Raw genomic sequence first — 23028 nt, 5'->3', positions numbered from 1 at the left:
TGCAGAATCCGGGCGCCCGAAGTGGGGTGCTTTACCGAAATCAGAGGGAAAGATTTTAACAGAAAAGGAAGGAAACAAGACCGGGACCAGTACTATCTCCATGGCTACCCTAAATGGTTCTCACTTTCCGATACAAGTAGATACTGGGGAACCAGCTAAAAATACCATGGACGTAGGGAAACCCCTTGTGTTTGCATTGCATCCTCCTTTTCCGACTCTCCTTCTCCAGATGTGGAAAAGGGAGATGTGAAATGAGCGTTGAAGAGCTTTAAACAGAAGTTCACTCGATCTGTTGCAGAGAGAGCGAGCTGGGTAAGGGGAAGTTGAGGTTAGTAGCCTTCCAAACCAGTTCTGATTATCTTGGCTTCTGCTAATACGGAAGACTTTTAGTGACACGAACTGTCACGGAGCCCTGGACACAATTATGAAGGAAATGACAACCACCTCTTTTTCACCTCCTGTTTTCTTTCTCTTCTTCTCCAGGCACCAAGCCCTCCTGTCTTTCTTGCTGTGGAAAGACCGTATCTTCCACTCAGGCCAGATTTCTTTTGCAACAGCTAGTTACTGTACTTCCTCAACTGAATTTAAAGAGGAGACTTGAGTTTGAAACTTTCCCAGTGCCCTACCTTGAGAGCTGTGAAGTAAGAGTTTAGACTAGTTAATCTTTAATTTTGTAAGTTTTGCTTCAAAATGTTCCGTTCTGTCTCCCAATCTCTCATCCCCTGAGTGCACGTGCTCTTAGCTAAGTGATGTTGTGATAACGGGGTTCATTCAGTGTAAAATATGAAGGCTCTACCTGTCCGGGGGCTTTTAGCATTTTGTAAAAAGGGGTTGCTGGTTCACATGAATCTCTACTTGGTAAATGGGTGTGAAGGCTGCCTTTTAGGAGGAACCTCAAATTCCTTCTCATGTGTTTCCTCCCTTTTACTTGCTCACATATTCTCCTCAGGTCACTCTTCATCTTTGCAAGACCCCCATGCAACCCCTAAAAGGCTCAGTGAAACAGAAATGAAAATACAAAATGAAAAGTTTAATACAAGATGGTTGATACTATTTAAAAGAAGTGCTATAATAAAGCAATGTGTGATGATTTGCCACACACAGTAACTTCTAGCAAAGGAGATCAGAGGAGAGAGTACTTGGGCTGGAGTTGTCCAGAAAAGGAATTGGGAATTAGTATCTTGAAGAAGGAGTGGAATGTGGATAAGTGGAAATAATCAGGGAGGGCATTCTGTCAGGTGGAGCTTATCCTTTTAAAAACTACTCATTAGTTCTTTATATTATTTTTAAAGTAAATAATGTAGGACTGTGGTGTAAAATTCAAATGGCACAAAAGGTATGCAAGGGAGAACTAAGTCTTCCTTCTCCCTGTCTCCCAGTCACTTAGATCCCCTCCCAGGAGGTAACTACTGTTGCAGATATAGATACTATATAAATATGTATTTTTAAACGCAAATGATAGCATACTATTCTTACTCTATTCTGCCCTTACAGATTCTTCCACACCAGAACATAAAGATCTGCCTCATCTTTTTTCACTGTGCATATACTACCATATGAATTGAGGTTTTTATATAACAAGTCCTGTATTGATCGAACTTTAGTTTTGTGCAGTCTTTGGGTATTATGAATAATGGTGCAGTAATTAACCTCCTACATACATAATTTTTTTGTTTGCTTTTTGGGGTTTTTTTGGGGGGGGAAGTGGGTTATTTATTTATTTTTTTTTAATAGAGGTTATTTATTTATTTATTTTTAATAGAGGGATAGAACTTGTTCTACCTACCCCCATAATTAAAAAAAAATTGGGGGTAATAAATTATTTATTATTGTTTTAATGGCAATTTTTAATATGTGCATGTCTCATCCTCATTTTTGAGCTGATGAGGAAAGTGATCGTTTCTTGCTATTTAAAACTTAAAGGATGTGAATGACAGTGAGCTCCTCCTAAATTATAATCACCTGTAAGTCAAAATGTATATTGTATTCAAATATCTAATTCTAAGGATTTAAGTTGGTCTGGGAAAGTGTTTCCTGAAAGTGATGAGAATTAAACAGTTAATGAAGATGAATGCACAGATTGACTTTTGTTCCCTTCTAGAACACTAAAATGACAGTAATGAGATTTTTTAAAAAGCATAAACTCACAATAATGAGAGGAACCAGTAGCGCAAAAAAAAAAAAAAAAAAGTAGAAGCTGGAAAGCAAATGGACAGTGTGAACTAAGTTACTAGCCCGGAGAAACCTGAATCCTAAACTCAGAGTAGGAAAAGCTGAGCCCCACCCTGATCAGCAGGGCTGCCACGTACAGGTGCCTGTACCCTGGGCAGGGATTAAAACAAGGATTTTGAAAGCTGTTTAAGAGCAGTCACATCCCCAAATCACATCCCCTCTCCTTCAACTCCCTCTCCCTGCAAATCTCCCCCCAAAAGACTGAAGTATTTATTCTCCAGAGAGGATTGAACAGGAGTTCTCTGTATAAAGAGGGAGATTAAATGAACTAAGATACTGGATGCTAAGATTCCCAGCCGTCCTCCTCCATTCAGTTCCAGCCCTCTGACCACCAGATGGTTACTCTCCAGAGAGGAAACTTGCAGTGTCTTCGTTAAGGAATCTGACCAGCCCAAGAGGCAAGGCCTAAAAGTACTGACATAGGAACCAAGTTTTTGGTTTTTATTAAGTATACTTGACATACAACCATTATATTAGCTTTAGCTATACAACATCATGATTCGATATTTACATCTATTGTAAAGTGATCATCACAGTAAGTCTAGTTAATATGCATTACCATACATAGTCAAAGAATTTTTTTCTTGTAATGAGAACTTCTAAGATTTATTCTCTTAGCAACTTTCTTTTTTTTTTCAATGTATTCATTTTACTTATTTTGTTATTTGGGGGGTGGTCATTAGGTTTATTTATTTATAATGGAGGTACTGGGGATTGAACCCAGGACCTCGTGCATGCTAAGCATGCGGTCTACCACTGAGCTCTACCCTCCCTCTTCTTAGCAACTTTCAAATGTGCAATACAGTATTATTAACTCTGGCCACCATGCTGTACATTATATCCCCATTACTGACTTATTTTATAACTGGAAGTTTGTACCTTTTGACTCCCTTCCTCCATTCTGCCCCCAACTCCCACCCTCACCCTCACCCCAGCCTCTGGCAATCACTAATCCAGAAGAGAAATTTTTATCTGGCTTGTTCATTGCTGTGTCTCTAGCACCCAAAACAGTGCCTGTCACTTAGTAAGTTTTCATTAGGTATTTGTTGGATGAATGTATGTTCACTGGAAATATTTTGGAATATTCAGAAAAACACAAAGGAGAACATAAAAAAACACTCATATTTCTATCCAGAAAGACCCAGTGGGTTATATTTGTATCTATTAATGTTTATCTCCTTTGGAGGAAGAGGAACAGGTGAGAAACGTGTAACTCTTTCTAACTTTACTTTTCCACGGCAAGTTCCTCTTGGTTAGATGATTTCTAGAGTGATTCTGAAGCCTTGAACCTCATGTTTATATAGGTGGGAATCAGATGCTTTTTGTGGAACACCAAAAGACATTAACATCTAATTCTGTAATATGCATTAGGAACAAGTTTACTAAGAGAAACGATGACTGTTCTCTATTATGCAACATAAAATCACAATCACATATCCCAAGAATTAAAAAACCCCACAAATTAAGGGGAAAAAATACTACAAACAATTAAACAATGTTTCTGAGTTTTCTTTACTACTTTACTACTGTTCAACTGTTGTCATCTTTTAAAGTTACTAACAGGCAAGTGATATTCAATGCCAAAGAAGACAGGAAGAATTTTGGAAGATGAGAAAATATAATTCATTAACTTAATTGGGAGAAGAGCCCCATTATCAAGTTGAACAGCAGAACATACCTTCTTCCAGCTCAAACTGATTTCCAAGGGAACTTGTTTTAAGAATCCCTGTTCCAGACCATCTTGCTCCCTTCTCTGCTTATTCTGTATGTTGCTGGTCGTGTTGCAGAGCAGTGCTTCTCAGACTTTAATGTGCAGAAGAATCATGCAGGCATTTTGTTAAAATATGCTGCTGATTCAGTAGGCGTGGGGTGGGGGCTTGGGATTCCACATTTATGACAAGCTCCCAGGTGATGTTTGGGTGACGCTCCCAGGACAATGCTGCCGATCTGTGAACCACCCTTTGGGTAGCAAAGGTGTATGGAGACAGAATGGGAATCAGCAAAGCCTTAGGGTTAAGGAAATAAGTACTGGAGTCAAGGAGACCTGCGTTCAAATCCTAGCTCTATCCCTTCCCATTTGTATGCCCTTGGAGACATTACTTATTTTCTGTAAGTCTTAGCTCCTCATCTGTAAAATGGGAATAACAGTACCTTCATCATACGGTTATTGTGAGCATTAAAAAGAGCAAGGCCAATTATAGATCTCAAAGTACATAGCAATAAAAAGTCTTTTAAAAAGCAGTATCTGACACACGGTAAGTGTTCAAAAAGTGGCAATTGCTTTTATCAATTGTGTTATCATTATTACAAAGTGAGTTCTAGTCCTCACTTGTTACTGTATAATCTTGTGCAAGTCATTGGCCCCTCTGAGTCTTGGTTTTCTCATCCATCAAATGAGTGACCACTTCATAAGTCTATTATGAGGGTTGAAATGGGGGGAAAAAGTATAAAAAATGCTTAGCACAGAGCCTTGCACATAGAAAGCATTCAATACAAGGTAACTGAGATGATGATTGCTATAAGCCTAGGTTCTAGTCCTGTGACTTGTTAAAAGAGAGAATGCTATGACTGTGTTAACATCTCTGTATTGTTGGATGGAATGAGCTGTAGGAAGAGAAAGTGCTTTGGAAATGAAACCCTGTAAAAATTAAGGGAAAAGCATGGGAGTCAGAGAGAATCTGACCTGAGTTCTGGTCCTATCTGTGACACTACTTACTTTGTGGCCTTAAGCAAATCAGTTAGTTTTTTGGAGCCTCAGTTACTTCATCTGTATAGTGGAATCAATAATACCTACTTCATGAACTGGAAAGATTAAATAACATAATGTATAAAGCAGTTAGTACCTTGTCTGGCACATAAAATGGCTTAATAAATCTTTTCTTTCTTTCCTATGGATAGTAATTACATTCAGGAGTATGTATTTTTCCAAGGAAAATTATGTATGTCCAAGAATATTTTGTTTCTGATGTTCTTTACATGAAGGTTTATTAACTTGAAGATTAAAGGTCTATAAAACGGAATTTCTAAATGCATTCTATTTAATTATACATTAAGAAGCATTCCAGTGCTGAATATTTCATCAGTGGCATCCTGGCTGTTAGGATGTGGAACATGGGAAGGAAAAACAATCAATTAAAGAAATTTAGTATAACCCCAAACAGAGGTAATCTTTGTTTTACTGCCAAGTAGACAAACAAAGTTTCTAGAAAATTTTTAGAGTAACTGACCCCAGGCTTTCCAGAAGAAGCCCTGAACATCATTTTGCCACACTTCATTTCTCAAAAGTAAGATTAGTAGATTGGTAATGATTTTCCAGCTCTAAGTATTTTTGATCCTTTTTCCACTCCGTTGCCTGACATTTCAGTGGAACTTGGTTTTGGTTAATTTCTTTGCCTGCCCAGTATGAGACCTTGTAACAGGTTAAATTTTTATCTTTCTGGGCTGATCCTGGATGGAAAAAAGATGGATAGATGAAAACCTACCAATACGTTTCTCTGTGTCTCTGTTATCTTGGTAGAAGTTTTCTGGAAGATTCTGAAGCCTGAGTTCCAAAACATATTCCAGCTGGCTTAGTACATATCTATCCCCATGTGCCAAACACAATGCCTGACACAAAGAATATGCTCAATACGTATTTGTCGAAATAAGGTATTTCATGTTATCCTCCTGTCTACCCACTTTCTCACGAATCAAGCTCTGCAGGGAGGTGGTTTAAAGGAGGTAAGGGTTAGGTTTCCAAAGCAAAGGTAGATGGAAAGCTTCCTGGTCATGAGAATGTTCCCCATCCCCAAATTGTAGAGACAGGCAGCACTACCTAACAAGCGTCACATAAACCTCCATCCAAGTGCTTGGAAAGCCAGCCCTCAACCTAGCTGAGTCCCCTTCCTGTGTGTCAGTGTCTCGGGCTCCTGTCACTTTCCTGGAGCTGATTTCAGAAGCACTGATCTAGCACCCTTCGCCAAGTAGGGCTTAGTAACCCATAAGCCAGTTTCCAGATGACATGCACACACATCTCCTGCATAGGGGCTATGACATTTGTTTCAGGGTGTGGAGGAATCAAGGGGAAAAAACAGTATTCAATTAAAATATAAAAATAATTCATTTCAAATAAAATTTTCAGCTGTCCTATGTCTTGGCATAAAACTTGGTATAATTATTTCTGAGCACTCCCCTCCTGTCTTTATCCAAACTGTATCCATTTAGTTCACATCATCTTTAGTTCTTACAACAACCCTGGGAAGATGGATATTTCCATCCTTATTTTATAGATGAGACTGAGACTCAGGTTAAGTGACTTGTCTAAGCCCATACAGCTAACAACACAGGTTCATCTGACTCCAAGGCCCTTCTAGGTCAACACAATTTTGCCTTCTAATTCTTTCCTTTTATATTATTTAAAGAAAGCTTTTCAGGTTTCTATATACTCGCCATGTTTATCTCTTTTAATAGCAGCACAACATTCCATGACACTAATGCCACTGTTACTCATCCGCTCCCTGTTCTTGGGCATTTAGGTTGTTTCAGGTTTTTCATTGTGAGAAACATTTTCTGTGGTGTTGCTGCTCTTTTCCTCTTTTGAATTATTTCCCAGGATAATTCCCTGGAGGGTTTACTGGGTGAGAAGGTACAGATATTACATGGCTCTAGCTATATATTCCTGAATTGTGCTATGTCATCGCATCTTGAAAGAGAGCACTGTCTTCTTTCACCAGCATCCTATGTGAGGTTTCAGACAAGCCTGGGAGATTCACTAATGAAAACAGCCCTTTGTCCCTGTATCTGCTTGGGTATGCCCCAGAGTCATATGAGATTCCATGAAAATAATTTATTACATAAGCATGCATACTCCAAAATAAGATCTCACATGAGATAGTGTGATTCCTCTTTCCCAGGAGAGGTTTCCTTGATAAAGTTGTCTTTTTCTCTTTGCAGTCACAAGATCAGCAGAAGGTTTTTCAAGCAACTGACATTTCTTCTTGATTCAGACTGTCGCTCTCCATTCCTGTGTCTGGAAAAGGTGTGGCAGCTGTTAGCAACAAAACCTAGACTTCAAACTAGGTACAAAGGGTTGGAATAAATAACACCAAAGGAAGGAAGCCCCAATAGTCAGAGCTGAGAAAGGTTTTAGGAACTGTCAGGAGGAAGTAAAATTGCAGAAAAGTCATTCTCTAGTAAGAAGCTCTGTTTCAGCTGTTGGAAGGTAATTTTGAAATGTATATTAGTATTTCTGAAGTTTAGTTATCCTATATGACAAGCGTACCATTGGAGGGTACTGGAAAGTTTAGATTGAAATGATACACGGTGCATAATGGGCACTCAATCCCAAGGCAGTAGGCATTGTGGGAAAAGTACAGACAGTGAAGGCAGGCAGAACTGGTTTGGCTAGAGTTCTTTCTAGCCGGGTGACCTCGGGCTAGTTTTTAATCCTCTTTGAGCCTCAGTTTCCTTTTCTGTAAAATGAAGATTATGATATTTATCTACAGAGTCTGTTTTGTGGACTAACTGGGAGTGTGACTCAGACATATAGTAAGTGCTTGATTTTTAAAAAAAGGAGCTATTCTGTCAATATGATCAACCAAGTCTTCCTCTCCATCAGTGGTTCTCAAACTTAATGATATAAGAATCACCTGGGATATTTGTTTAACGGTTAGATTTTCAGGCTCCACCCCTGGAAGTTGTTTCCATTAGTGTGGGACGGGGCCCAGGAATCTGCATGTGTAACTAAATTCCAGGGTGATTTATGTTGCTGGTAGTCCATGAACCAACCATACTTTGAGAAACAATGCTCTATGGTCTCAGGGAATAAAAAAAAAAGTTTTTCCCATCACTGATATGCCGTTAAAACTCTATAATGTGCAGATGTAAAATTAAAGAGATCCAAATATTGAATGATTCTATATTCAAGATGATTTATATAGTTCTTACTTACTTAAAGCCTTCAGTAGGATCCTAAAGTGACACTTCATCATTTTAACACTCACAATATAGATGAATGTGTATAAAACTCTTCCTTGGAGTCAACTTATTAATCCCTCACAGAGATCTCTCTCTGGTCTGAGGTACTTAATTATCTCCCCCTTGGAGTGTAGACAGACATCCTGTCTTATCTTGTTTCACATTTCATTTGTGTCTCATTTCCCCAACTGGACTTTAAGTCCAAAGGCAGGGGCCAGTGTCATTTTTTGTTCTCCCTCTTCCATGTTAGTTCATAAATATATTTGAATGAATGTAGATTCAGCAATCTGTAGCCTGATACTCATCGATAAATCCTTTACCACAAGAGGGGCTCAAAATGACAGTCATGAAAGGGTGAGCTCTTAGGCTTTGAGGTTTGGAGTCAGACAGAGTGGAGTGCAGCTCTCAGGTCTGTGGAAGTGCCATGGTCTCTCTGAGCCTGTTTTCTCATTTGTAGAGTGAATAACACCTCGCAGATTTGTGGTGGGGATTGAGAGAGTTCACAAGCACCCTAGCAAAATGCCTAACACCTGTGGGTCTCTTTAAACGGTATATTTTTGCTCTTATTATTGTATTAAAAGTACCACATAGAAGAATATGATGGAACTGTCACAGATATTTCTCTTCAGATATAAAATAATAAACAACTAATTCTATCCCAGCAAAGCTGATATTTCCTTTCTTTTCTTGTCTCTTTTTTCTTTCTTATTTTTTAAGGTCTAGCATTTTCAGCTTTAAGTAATAAATCTCCAGAGGTTTGTACGGATTCCCGATGGAGATGGGGAAGGACACAAAGCAGCCATTTTACTAGTCCTAGGCTCTCACACACAGCAGTACAATCAGGGTTTAAGTTTATGCTGCACAAGCCTCCTCTGTTCATGGCCATGATTATTATGACTTTTCTCCCATTACGGAGAAGCAAGGAGCAGCCAGAATGAAGAATGAGCGTCCTACCTGCAAGGAGAAGCAGGAACGTCCAGCTTTTCGTATTACAGATCGGAGATTGATTAGTCCCAGGAGTGAGACAGACTTTGGGTTCCCTATGCAGGTCTTAGGGAAGCTGTGAGAAAAATGGTTATAAGGGACAATCTGGGTTTATTTACTTCTTTAAAACATTGCCAGTTAGGTATCAGAGATTTTATGCTATGGATGAAATAATATATACAATTTCTCCATACAAATAATAACTACAGCTTTATTTCTGTGGGCAAAAAAAAAAAAAAAAAAAAAAGGAAACGAATAGGTAAGAATAAGGTGGGTATTGTTTAAATAAACCAAGACAATGGTAAACAATCATTTTGAATTACATATGTCTAAGTAATAACATATAGAAAACATGGAAAAATGTAATAACACATGGAAAATGCTTCTGAGTACATTTTACTTGAAAAAACGGGATAAAAAAATTAGTTTAGTCTCAAAAGAGCCTTCTCCAACTCACCAGTGATGCAGAGCATTCCCAGTCCTGCCTGCCTCTTGCAACAGCCAATAAAAAGCCTGTGCTTTGGTGGTGGGATTTTTGACGTCATCAGCAAGCCAGCCAATCGCCCTGAAGATAATTTGCATAGTTCACACCTCCTAAAACTAAACCGAACTCAATTTCTTTTAAGGAGAGAATTGAGTGGAAGTGGAAATCTCCAAAAGAAAGGGAAGAAAATTACATTCCCAAAAGAAAACTTGTAATGATGTTGGTATCAAAATACAGTGATCAAAATTATTACATCTAGTCTCTTTCGAGAGTACTTTTACCTTCTAAGCAAGGCACTCACTAGTATGTTTGTTAAAACTTAAGAATAGCTCTCTGACAAGCCATTTGAAGTTTAAAATGTTTTTTAAAATAAATTCTTACAGAATAGGAAACAATTTTCTTGGATAATGTATAAGCCTCTTGCTATCGGAAAAAGAGAAGTCTTATTTCTTAGAGTTAATTGCTTTTTCAAAAAGAAAAAGAAATCTATGCTTACTTGTTGAGCTTGGTACCTTACTCTTTATAATTAAATTTCAGTTTCTCAAGCCAAATAAATTGGCTGTTGACAAGGATAACAGGATTCCATAACCTTGATCTTAACTCCTTGTTTATATACTTACTGGTTTAGCAAATTTGATACTACCAGGAGTGCCCGCTTTCATTAGCCTAACTGGGATTTCCTTTCAAAAAGCATTAAGTTTAGTGGGATAATCGTGACTTTCTCATGTTGGCTTAGACAAGTTTGTTAATTGTTTTTGTTTCATTCAGGTTTACTGAGCACATACTATGTGTCAAGTGTTTTCACATGCATTACCTAGTTTAATCCTTAAAATAATCATGTGAGGATAGATATTATAGCTATATTAGCCTTTGTTTACAGATGAGAAAACCAACAGTGAGGGGGCGGGGGGTGGGGGAAGGGACAGACTGGGATTTCAAAATATAGAACAGATAAACAAGATTATACTGTATAGCCAGGGAAATATACACAAGATCTTGTGGTAGCTCACAGCGAAAAAAAAATGTGATAATGAATAGATTATGTTCATGTATAACTGAAAAATTGTGCTCTACACTGAAATTTGACACAACATTGTAAAATGACTATAACTCAATAAAAAAAAGTTTAAAAAAAAAGAAAAAGGAAAAAAAGAAAAAAGAAAACCACAGTGAGAGAGAGTAAGTGATTTGGTTGCCCAAGAATGCATAGAGAGTAACAGAACCAGAATTCTTACAAGGATTTCCTAACACCAACATCAGTGTTCTTCCCACTACACCAGGTTATTTATCTGTAATTAACTAATGGTGCCAAAGCAAGATGCAAAATGCTACTCCTGCATACGGAATAATAATCTCTTGCATTGTAAATCTGCAATTTTTTTGTCTTATCTTGAACATCAAAATAATAGTATGTGCCTCTATTTTCCCAAGAAACCTAGAATGACAGAAGGATCCAATCTTTTAAATAAAATTTCAAAGTATTTTCAAGTTCTCTTTATTTTACTTTATTTTGTATTTATTTATTTTTGTTGTGTGTGGGTGGAGGTAATTAGGTGTATTTATTTAATTATTATTATTAGTTTTTAATGGAGGTACTGGGGATTGAACCCAGGAACTTGTGCATGCTAGGCATGCACTCTACCACTGAGCTGCACCCTCCCTCCGCTGAGTTAATTATACCTTCCCCCCAAGTTCTCTTTATTTTAGGTACTCAAGAATCTACTATGGCCAATGAAAATTTGCCATCACCTTCAAACTGGTGGTTGCAGGTCACACAGCTCTCTACACAACTTCTTACCCAAACTTCTCTGGCAGGAGTATATTTGTTCTCCAACGTGATACTCAGTGAAAGTCAAAAATGGGTGAGACACATTTGAACCCCTAAGATAAAGCCACTGGAGTGGAATGTGCAACTTGTTTGAAACTGGGTGACATCTGTTTATAGCTTTGGCCCTCACTCTGTGCCAGGAAGTGTCTAAGTGCTTTAAATATATTACCCAACACCCTGTAAGGTAGGTATCCCTTCTTTTTTTGCACGGGGAGATAATTAGGTATATTTATTTAATTAATTTTTTAATGGAGGTACTGGGAATTAAACCCAGGACCTTGTGCATGCTAAGCATGTGCTCTATCACTCGAGCTATACCCTCCCCCTAGGTATCCCCACTTCTAAACTAGGAAACTGGGGCTTAAAGAGGTTAGACAACTTGCCTCCAATCACATGGTCAGTGGAGAGCAGAGCCAGGATTTGTCCCCAAGCAGTCTGGACACAGAGTCCCAGCTCGTAACCATGATACTACACTGCCTCTCTAAAATGGAGTGCAAAGCATTGGCTGACTTCATGAAACATACTACTTTTTGTTGACCTGCATTACACCTTGCTAAATATGACCACAAACAAGAAATTTGGCCATCATGCTATATGTCTATAACATAAAAATCAAACTTAAGATCAACTACAACCTAGTAAGTAAATGAGGCATAATTCAAAATGATAATGGTCTCTTAACGTTTCATAACCACTCCCTCAACTTTCCTTCAGCCTAGAGTCAGGTCATGAACATGTGTTTGCATGTTCTCATCATACGCTGGCAGCGGCTTGCCGCCCAAGACTTGCCTAGGACCTGTGGGGGCCCCTGCACTTCTCTGGGGAGAGTCAGGGAAGGGGCAGTAGACTTTGCGTGACATCTTGCATGGAGGGCATCTGCCCCCACTGGTTCTGTCTAGTCCTGCCACCGTCTTCACTCCCTCATCATTGAGAACGCTAAAGACTTGTGGCCTTGTGTTTCCACATTGTGCCTGATACTGTGTAGTGGAGGTGGGGGTGGTTCTACATTTCCAGCCCATCCTAAATGCCTGTCTTCTAAAAATGGAGCTGCCTCATTTAGAAAGTAGCTACTTAACTGAAGTAAATTCTTAGCAACTTAGGCTCTTCTAGGACACACATTCAAATGAGTGGTTGGAAGGGGAAGAAGACAGAAGAGAGTCAGAAAACTCACAGACTAGTAGGACTAAAGTGAGGCTGGGATGGCACGATGGGTGTAAAAGAGATTGGTAAACTGTGAAACGCTTTCACTATCATTACTGTGACTCACAGACTGAGTGGCCCCTTCACTATCGGCCAGCGGTTCGCAAATGTTAGCTTGCATCAGAATTACCTGGAGGGTTTGTTAAAAAAGATTTGGGGGCCCACTGTTTCTAATACAGTAGGTCTGGCAAGTGTCCAATAATCTGCATTTCTATAAGTTTCCAGGTGATGCTAATGCTGCTATTCCCAGGATCCATATTTTGAAAACCACTGGTCTAGGCTACTGGGTAGACAAAAACCACGGTATCCACAGAAAACATACAGCAGACACTCAGATGGCATTGTTACTATTACTACGATCCGTATATTCATAACCCCAGTATTTGCTCTCTTCTGCCTCCAGATTACTCAGTGCAGTTTGGCTTAGATTTATGGGAAAAAGAGACTGCATTCCTTTCCTCCCTTCCATATGTCTCAACCTCCTGCCACTAATACCCCCTTCTTATTTAAAAGCTGCTTCACAGTTTGCAAAAACTCTCACATACATTATTGTGTTAAAAAATGAAATAAATTCCCATTTCTGGGCACAAAGCTGAGACTCACGAGATAGTTTCTTTAAGTTGGGGGTGGGGGGCGATGGGGCAGAACACTCCCTTCCTTCCTTTGCATTTGCAGCTCTAAATGTAGGCATAGGTGTGTGTTTCAGATCAGTATCCTAGAGGGGATCGGCGTCTTCCTCACTGAAGGGATGTTACAACGTGCAAAGTTAGAGCAAAAAAAGCAGCGATAATAAGCATCCTTATTGCGCCTCCTCCCCGCCAAATAAAATGAGTGGGTGGGGGAAATCCCGACAGAGCCTTTCCTTGGGAGGGTCCCTCGCGCATCTGCTAAAACCGAGTCTCGGCTGGCCCCCCGCCCCCAGTCTCTACTCCATAGCCCGCTCTCTGCAATGCTAAAACGCAGCAGCCCAGCCCTCCAGACCTCTCCCGGGGGATCGCACGGTGCAACCAACCCTAAAAACGTGGCCGCGCGACGCCCCCTCAGCCCTACCGGCTTCCCATTGGCCCGTTGCCGTCGTCACTCCCTCCTTGCCTCGCCTTTCCCCTCCCGGGCTGAGGCACCGGGCGGGGTAGGTTGCGCGCTCGCCGCTGGCTCGGGCCGCGGCCGCGGCTTTGCAGCAGGCGGCGCGGCGGGAGGGCGGGGAGCCGGGAGCGCGGGCGGGGGAGGGGCGGGGCGCGCTGCGGGCTCCGCCGCCGGCCCGTGCGGGGCGGGGGGCTGGTGGCAGGGCCGGGGGCCGCAGCCAGTGCGGAGGGTGGCCGACGAGGACTTGCCCGGCCGGCTACCCCATGCCTGCCTCGCCCAGCAACCCGGCCCTCCTGGAGGGATGCGCTGTGCCGCCCAGCTCCCCTCCGCCCTGCCCATGCCCAGAAGCAGAAAGTTTGGGGGGCCGGGGGCTGTCTTCCTCCTCCCGCTCCAATGACTGCCCAAGGACTCCTGCTGCCCAGCCTCGACTGTGACCTGCCTCCGCTCCCCAGGTCGTAATGAACTATTCCAAGCTGTAACCAAGGCTCCCCCTCCTCGCCCCTCCCTCACCCTCCTTTAAAAAGATTTATTTTTTAATTCAAGAAATTGTGATCCGCCGACTCCCCTCCTCGTTAATAATTTAGACCCCGGCCTCGTTTCTGGGTGTAAGAGGGGGTGCGGTCTCCCCCAAGACGGCGCGCTGGAAGGACAGATTCCCCTTGCCGACCCACATACACCATGAAGAGGTGCAAATCGGACGAGCTGCAGACACAGCAGGGCGAGGAGGATGGAGCTGGACTGGAAGATGCCGCTTGCCACCTGCCGGGCGCGGACCTCCGGCCTGGGGAGGCCACGGGTGCTAACTCTGCTGGCGGGCCAACTTCAGATGCGGGCGCTGCCGCGGCGCCCAACCCGGGTCCCCGAAACAAGCCTCCTGATTTAAAGGTGAGCGCAGACCCTCCTCTGGCGAGCCCAACCGGCGACTTAGCTTTTCCCCGCCCCACGCAGAAGTGTTTTACCAGGATGAAAGTGAAGGGAAAGCCAGGCAAAGGTCAGAGAGGATGAGCAGATGTTCGGCCAGACCCTGGGCTGGACGTCAGGTACCATTTGCACCTCTGCTTTTCAGTTCATTTCAGGCCTCTTGTGTTTGTTCCTCATTATGCGGCAGACGTTCTAGTGACTCACCCATCCGAGATTGTTTGAATAATGCGTGTGAAGTGCTATTCGCAGACAAAGGGCTGGAGAAATCCAAGATGCTAACTAAAAAGTTGACATCACTTTCCCTCCTGTAAGATGGCAGGGGAAGAAAATTACAGAGTGGGAGGCCAAGCAAAGGACCTAATGGTTTCCTTTGCGGAGTTAGTTTCCTCCTTTTGGGACCTTCCTGGATTGAAGCTCAGTTTGTCCATCTGTGAAAGGGGAGTGTGAACTTCTTGCCGTTAGGTGGAGCCAGAGGTTAAGCTAGTGCTTGGAGATCCCTGCCCGCCTGCTGAACCAACCCCCAGGGTGGAGAACTGACAGGTGGCCGCGCTGTGCTTGGGCTGGTTTGGGGCCTTGGTTCAAGTTGCACACATGCTGAGCCGGCAGTTAGAACCAGAATCCGAAAGAGGCGATCACATGCAGCTGGGAGTCCTTTATTTTCCGGCCTGAGGTTGCTGAGACAATTATCAAGCTGTATTGAATTTATCTCTATATTAATTAAAATAGCAGCTGTGGTAAATAATGCACCTTTGCTGGAGCTGCCACAGGGACTGCAGGCTCCGGCTTCTCCAGCCAGCTCACCACTCAGCTGGGCGAGATGTCAGCCCAAGGAAGGAACTTAGATGCCTTGGAGATTGATGCCTCAGGGAGATTTTCTCCAGAGGGGGTGCAAGGTCTTGGCTAGGGGAGCAAGAGGACTCCGTTATGTTAAATAAAGCCTGTATCCTATGGCAGCAGCCACTAAGGAGCTCACCAGAATAAACCAATGACATTCCTCGTTTGGCCTGAGCGGCACAGAGTCAGGAAGTCAGAGCGCAGGTGAGTGTGCTCTTACCTGTGTGTGTTACCTGTCTGTGTTCCTTGGGGAGCGGTGAGAAGGGGACAGCTAGCTCCATGTGTGTACTTTTAAAAATTTGTGGTAATTTTTCGAATGTGACCTCTGGTTCTGCTGCTGCCCTTTTCAGAGGTTCGGGGTAGCCTTTTGTATATAGGTGAGCTCTGTTGGGAAGGCTGTATACCGAAGGTCCTTGGTACCTGGACCAGCTGCCACTTCTGAGCCCACCCTGTGTGGTCAGGAGGTGTGGTTCCTCTTTTAAATGAGATGATGAAGGAAAAGTATTGCCCTTAATGCTGATGTGGGGAGGGGGCCAGCCTCCTGCTGCAGACTTCAGCTTTACTGTGGGCCGATTCAGATGAGTCTGGCCAGCAAACCCTGATTCCCTTGACTAGATGGGACCTCACCCGAAAAGTCCAGGAGAAACAGCCTTGGAAACTCCCCCAGTTTCCAGCTCAGACAGCAGTGGAAGCTGTCAGCGCCATTCATTTCCCCCAGCTGCCTTCATGAGGGAAGGTGGACTGGTTGTGGTGTGGGGGCTGTTGAGTCTTTGTCTCTGTAGATAAAGCTGCTTTAAGAAGCTCCTTCATCTCCACCCTCTTATACCATCTCTCTCTCTCTCGCTCTTTTTTTTTTTTCTTGGTGATGTTCTCATTCTGGTTGGGGCAGATACAACAGCAACTCTACACTTGATATTAAACGCCGGACGTCCCCGAACCAAAATTGAGATCAGGTGTGAGAAAGGACATTGTCTTTCCAAGTGGTCCTCCACGCCCACCAGAAGATGTACCACTGAGGCGACCACAACCATGTGGACCCAGGCTGGCAGCACGGAGAAAACCTAGCTGCTGCTTGCTCAGTGGGAACACGGGGAGACAAACAGGGCCTTTTCCTGTTTATCTCTGTCTGCTTTATCATGTGTTTACAGGGTAGGGACTTCAGAACCAGACATGAACTTGGGGGCTATTGCAGTTTGATTTGCTGTGTGAGCTCAGGCAAATCACTCAACTTTTCTGAGCCCTTTTCTGGGAAAAGGGACTAAGAATACTGAAGTGTGTCCAAACTTGTTTTCCAATGCTGGCACAGTTTTCCAGTGATGGGAAAATTCCACCATTGGCTCTAGCTGTGGGTAGAAGCTGCCTTGTTTTAATTTGCTGGTGGTACCAGTAAGGGGAAAGTTTGATTTTTAACGTCCCCTGCCCTGCATCTGTGTTTGTCCTAGAGAGACCAGCAGTTCTGGCTTGCTTTTGTTTTCATTTTAAACTTTGGAGATAGAAACTTTGGGTCCCTTAATCCCACTTCTGTTTTCCTGCAACAGCTCCAGCATTGCGATAGATTCAGTGCAATGGAGGAAATCATCTTGAGAAAAGGGGGAAAAAAATAAAAGAGGCTTTGTCTGAAGCACCTCCATGAAAGTTGGAGGAGGTGGGAGAGGAGAGAATTTTGGTCTGAATGGTGCCCTCACTAGTGGCAGCCAAGGTTTTGGGGGCTCTTGTGGGCTCCTTTCCCCTTTAGTGTTGTGGGCTCTGCACTGTCCATTTTTGCTATGGTGGCCTGAGATCGGTGATTATAAGGTGGGGAGGGCCAGTGGAAAGAGGGAAAAAGAATTAAGCAGCAGTCTTTGGGGAGGGATCATAAAACGGTAACTGAAAAATAGCCTGAAAATGGACATTGCCCCAGAAGGGGCTTATACAGGTACTTTGGGGGCCTTCTTAGCTACTCTGCACACTAGATGTGACCTTTGGGGGACATCCCAGCAGACACTCCTGCAACAGGAGCCTGACAGTTCAGAGTCACGTCCCCTGCCCCTGTGGCCTGGATTTCTGCTGAACCACTTGAGTTCGCGTCTTGGTTCATTTGTGGTCATTACCTGGTCCTTTGCTGCTGCCCGGCTCCTTGCTAGTCGGGAGGAAATGCTGGATTGCTGGCCAGAGAAAGTGTTGGCTGACCAAAAGTACACCGAGATTTTCCAGCAAATAACCCCAGTTCCAGCCAGAGTGGGAGTAGGGGGAGCGCAGGGGAAAAGTGCACAAAGGGACATGGAGCACCCATTCCTGTTAAAAATACAGCAGGTGGTAGTGGCTGCTGGAGGTGCTGGGATGTGCGTCTCAGCCCGTCAGCTGGCTCTGTCCTGATGCCTTTAGAAGCCCGAAGGTAGAGGAGGAAATCGCCGACCTTGCCACCTCTCCCAGCCCTTGGCAGCTGGAGGAATTGAGTCTTTCCTGAGAGGAAGACTCTGGGTGTGCTGGCCGGAGTTCTTCACCTGGACGTCCCTTGAGGGTCTCCTTCCCCTCACAAAAGCCCTTGCGAATGATTTCCCCAGGGATTTCTGAACAGTATTAATATATTTTTGTCCCAGAAGGAAAAGGGGGTGCTCTGAATTTCATTATTCCAGTCCTGGTTCGAAGTCCTTTAGGCTCATTTGGGTTCCAGCTCATGTTCTTCTGTCCACACCAGACCCTGGTCTCCCTGCCTGCTCAGAGTGAGGATCAGGAAAAGCAATTAGAAACCAAATAGCTGCGGGAAAGTCACAACTGAATCCTGTATGCTTCTCCTTGCTGGCTGTGCTGGGGATCACAGGCGCTGCACCCCCTCCCTGCCCCCCTGCCCCTGAGGCCCTCAGGTAGAGAGCCCCTGGGAGAGGGGTCAGAGGTCAACAGACACTGATGCCTTCAGCGGGAGAGGCCGTGTTTTAAACTGTGAAATACGACATGCATATGAAAGTGTCTGAAAAATCTGAAAACATAAGTACAGCTTAAATAACAGCAAAAGACACCCCATCTATCTACCACCAAAGTCAAGAGAGAGAACACTGACATTTCTAAGAAGCCCCTGCTTGTTTTTCTGTTCTTTTATTTTATTTTTAAGGCCCAGGGTTTTGATAAAATGTATGGGTCTCAGTTTCTCCACTTTTTCGATGGGAAGACAGGCGACCTCATGGGAATGCGGGTGGGATGGAGGAGTGTGGGTGCTCTGTCTGGGCCTCTGGGGAACAGTTCTGATGGTAGAGCAGGGCCCCACGCAGGCTTGCTCATCATGAGGCTCCCAGCTCCCCTCCAGAAGTGATATGTTCTGGCTGGAAGATTCCCACAGTTGCAGGTGGGAGCAGGACCCCTGGGAGAGGTTCCATCAGGGGAGGCAGAACCGGAACAGGGTAAATCTCGGAACAGGGAAATGGGGAATCAGCCCTTTGGCAGCAGCCACTGCCTTCACCTCCAGGCAAACAGAGTGAAACACTTACAAGAAAATCATTCATCTAAGCACACTTTAACTTTAAGTGTGCTTTGGGCATCATCAGTGGAATGAGAAACCTATGGGGTTAATCAGAAGCGGTGGGCTTAGAGCAAGTTTTAAGGGTGGAAGTTTAGTTACAACCCAGAGGAGAGCACTTTTGAAGTGGGGGAAGTAAAATGATAAGTGCCAGGTCCCTTGTAAGGCCAGAGTCCTTTTTGACTGTCAGTAGTCAGGGACAGTAGGCGGTGGTGAAGAATTCTGAGGCTGCCCGTTTCTATCCCACCTGGACGTAATGTGAGGTGGGCAGAGGGTCCTAAGGCCTGGGATTGCCTCTCTCCCACCCCCCTTCGCCTCCAGGAATTTTCAGAGCAGCCCTGAATGTGGGCTTGGGGGGAATTGGTGACCGATGGGAAAGCAGGTGGCGAATGAAGCTGTCTGTTCTGCCACATATTGGGCTCTAGATGAATTCCCAGCTGCCCTCGCTGTTCCAGTGGGAACTGTCTTGCAGGCTCGCTATTACAGAATGTGCTTCTTTTCGTGTATTTAATTGTCTTAATTGCCAATCCCATTAACAAGAATCTCTCCCTCAACAAGGAATTGAAACATCAGACAGGATCTGAATTTGGGGTTGAAGTTTAAAAAAAGTGTGGGTGTTGGGCTGGGGGAAAAAAGCTCAGGTGGCTTCTCAGTGGTGGTCCTGGAGGCCAATCCAAACTCGTCTCTGTTTCCATCTCTCCTCTAAGAAATGGCATCTCCCTTTGAACTCCTCACAGACGAGGAGGGTGCATTCTTAGAACGAGGCCATACTTCATCAGCTAAACACCAGGCCTCTCGCCACGTTAAGAAGTTAAAACAAAGCTGTTGAGGAATAGCAGGTATGTTTATGTGGGAAAAAATTTGACTTTTCAAACCAAATGGCTACAGGCTTCCTTATTCCAGCCAAATTCCCTGAGTGATGTCCACCTTGGAAAACAAAGCTGGCTTTAATTTCCGGAGCCGTGACCTAAGCCATTCGTGAGGACAGCAGACACATTCGGGCTCCTGGGTTTGTGTTCATCTCCCTCCAAGAAGCCCGATCTTGGCAGTTACTCTGATAATGGACCGAGGTGAGAGTTTAAACTACAGCAGGAGGGATCTGGGTTAGACACAAGAAAAAGCTGTGCAAATGAGCGTTTTAAATCGTTGGAAAAGGTAGTTGTCTGCGCACTAAATCGCCTTTTTAAGGTGGTTCTGTAGATTTGCATTGTTTCCACTCAGAGAATAATTAAGTAGCATTTGCCACGTTTGTGTTAAGGTCTCTGCCGGGTGATACTAGAGACAGAAAGATAATAGACCATATTGCTCCTGCCCTCCATTTGCTCATGGAGGGTTCCATTCATAAGCAGGAGAAAAGTTGGATGACAATTTGAGAGAGCAGGAGAAGCCATGGCGCAAGGCGGAACATGATTAACTGCAAGATGAGGGGTGCAGATAATGACCTCTCCGGAGTTCAGATCAGGGTGGTGCGATCAGTGCGGGCTGGTGTGGTCAGTGAGGGCTACATGGAGGGGGAGGTGGTGAAGGGTGGGTAGGATGAGAGGAGGCAGAGAGAGGGCCCACCATGTAGGTAACTTGAATTAACATCTCTTTTTCTGGTGTATGTTGAGCTGGTTCTGCCTAGAGACCCCGCTGCATGAGGTCGCCTTGCCTGACTGGCATTGGCTCCAGGCAGAATTCTCTAAGCGATAAATAAAGGAAGGAGGAGTTAAAATAAAATTGAGAATGGGGAAGCCGTTTGCCCGAGTTGAGATCTGTTTTGTAATGTCAGCGGTGATGCTGGGGAAGGAAAAAAATGATTCCAAAAATCTTTCATCGCTGTGTTTCTAGGAGAAAGAGTTGCAGCTGCTCACTCTTCCCCATCATTGTGGCCAAACCTGGGGTGATGGCTCCCCACCCAAGGCTTCTTAAGGGCAATTGGAGACTTTTGCAATCCACTTTTTTATCTCGAGAGTAGGACTCTGTGGGTTTTTACAGCGATTAGCTCTCTAATGCTGGCCCTGTTTCCATAGAGACCCTATAAATAGAGGAACGTTGGCGACCTAGGCTTGCTAAGGCTCATGGTGACCCAGTCACCCCGCTGAACCCTCCCAGCCGAACCTGTGTGGGGCAGAGGGCGTTTCAAACCCAGGTGGGAGGAACGGATATGCAGTCAGAGATGCAGTCAGTTGCCAGGTGGGATAATTAGCTATAGGTTAGTGTCACTTTTTAAGATCCTTTTAGCTTTAATGGGAGTTGGTAAGAACACAGGGACTTGGAGGAATGAGAAGCCACTTCTGGCCAAAGTCTGTACTGGCACAGCCAGTGCCAAAGTCACTGTACCCCGAAGCATTTTACTTTTGATCTCCTGCAGCTGTGTTTGCAGCTTTTGGAGCAGACTTCCCCTTTGGGGGACCCACACCCAGGGAGGGAAACGGATGAAGCATAACTGTTCGGAGACCACAGCCTTCTCAGGAAGGATCTCTCAGAAACTGTCGAGTCCACCCCGTCTTCCCGAGAGGATGGTGGCACCCAGGCGACGGGGCTCTTCCTGCCTTTAAAGATAGTTCGGAGGTGGAGGCAGCAAACTCCCCTCATTTACCTGCCCAGGTGTGGGCACCTGGCCCCCGGACGTTCTCCCTCCCAGCTGGCTTCTGGCCTCTGGGCAGTTCTGGGACAGCTTTTGCTCGTTCTGTGGATCCAGGGAGCTGTTTGTGTCCCACCTCTAACTCTCTTTTCATAATACATGGCTTTGCTTGGCCACCAAAATGGTTTCTGGCAGCTGGGGAAAAGCAATAGTCAATGTGGAGAAGCAAGTGACATTTAGTAGCTGGAACCTGTTAGTCAGAGCAGGTGGTGCCTTCTGCTGCGTTGGTGGCTAAGTTCCCTCAAGCTAGTCACCATGGTTTTCCTCATTTCCAAAACTTGTGGTTGGTTATGTGTATGTGCTGTTTTTTTTTTTTTTTAACACTTCCCATGTCGTGTCAGAACTCCTTAACCGTCTCCTCGCTGACACCCACACGCAGAAGCAGCCCGTGTGCTACCTGCTTTCTTGACTTGCACCTCGTAAGTGAGGGAGGAACCCCTTGGTTTGGAGCAGCCTCCCTCCCGCTATTATTCTCTGACCTCTTTTTTGTTCTTTTCCCTTGTCCCCACCATCATCTTTAGCAGACTCCTTGGTGCTGCAGGGGCAAAGGTCCTGAGGTCACCCTGGCTTTCCTTCACCTGTAGAGCACATGGAAGGTGGGAAAGAAAGACCCACACTGGTTACAGGTCTTGCCCAAGTCCTACAGTGTGGTGCGGGCAGATCCACCACTGCAGTTCAGGCATTTTTGTTTTGTTTTGTTCCTGCCTGTGATTCTGTTCTGGATCACATGAAAATACCATATCTGCTTTAGTCTTCGAATCACTGTGAGCCAGTGAGGGTGACTTAGACTGGAAGTCGGAGGTGCCTGTGTGTGACTTGCATGAGCCCCTTAACTGTGCTGGGCTTCAGTCTCTTCATCTGCAAAATGCAGACACTGATGCAGTCACATCCTGCGTCCTGAGGTTAGGCGAGCATCAGGCTGGAATGACAGCATACACTGGAAAGCACTTTGGAAAGTGCTGTTGTTAAAGGATATTAAAAATAAATTGACCAAAGATTTTAGGATTCAAAGCAATATGGCAGGCAGTGGTGGCTGCTGTCCCCTGCGCCTCCCCCCTTCTCCCCGGGCTCAGGGAGAGGAATGCTTCAGGACTCTGGTGAAGTCTTTTGAAGGGAACTCTGTATCTGAGTGGATGTGAAAGAAGGGCCTCAGGGTAGGAGAAGCTAGGCTAGGAGTGGTGGGGAGAGGAGAAAGAGGCCTGGAATAGAATGCTAGAAAGACAATTTGTAATATGTAATGTGACCACTTGGCAAAAGCCACTGGGCAAATGCCAGAGTCAGCTGGCCTGTCCACCATGCCTGGAGGAAGGTCTGGTGTCAGCTTGGACTGAGGAGGAGGGGGGTGTCCTGGGCTGTCCCTGGTCCAGAGGCTGCAGGATCTGGCCATTTCC

The 23028-nt window shown here is 44.4% G+C and overlaps 1 protein-coding gene and 1 long non-coding RNA gene across 3 annotated transcripts in view; one reads left to right on the top strand and one right to left on the bottom strand.

Moving 5' to 3' along the window:
* Positions 1-3173: 3173 nt before the first annotated feature.
* Positions 3174-13846, bottom strand: LOC105080369 (uncharacterized). The gene is made up of 4 exons (XR_012501894.1): positions 13734-13846; positions 9629-9736; positions 9142-9247; positions 3174-7240 (listed from the first exon to the last, which is right to left on the bottom strand). It is a non-coding gene; the product is annotated as an uncharacterized LOC105080369 (long non-coding RNA).
* A 105-nt stretch (positions 13847-13951) lies between these two features.
* TMCC2 (transmembrane and coiled-coil domain family 2) overlaps positions 13952-23028 on the top strand; it is a 34168-nt gene continuing 25091 nt past the window's right edge. The window contains exon 1 of one of the 2 annotated variants that reach the window (XM_074351971.1): positions 13952-14651. In XM_074351971.1, coding sequence (XP_074208072.1) covers positions 14445-14651 — 207 coding nt within the window. In that variant the 5' untranslated portion in view covers positions 13952-14444. Of the gene's footprint in view, positions 14652-15319; positions 15726-23028 lie in introns of those variants that run through there. The other variant, XM_074351972.1, reaches the window with a different exon arrangement.

Source organism: Camelus bactrianus, chromosome 23 (assembly GCF_048773025.1).
Source record: "Camelus bactrianus isolate YW-2024 breed Bactrian camel chromosome 23, ASM4877302v1, whole genome shotgun sequence".
Classification (NCBI taxonomy): Eukaryota; Metazoa; Chordata; class Mammalia; order Artiodactyla; family Camelidae; genus Camelus; species Camelus bactrianus.
The sequence above is the reverse complement of the archived record's forward strand: the minus strand, read 5'-3'. Positions and strand labels throughout refer to the sequence as shown.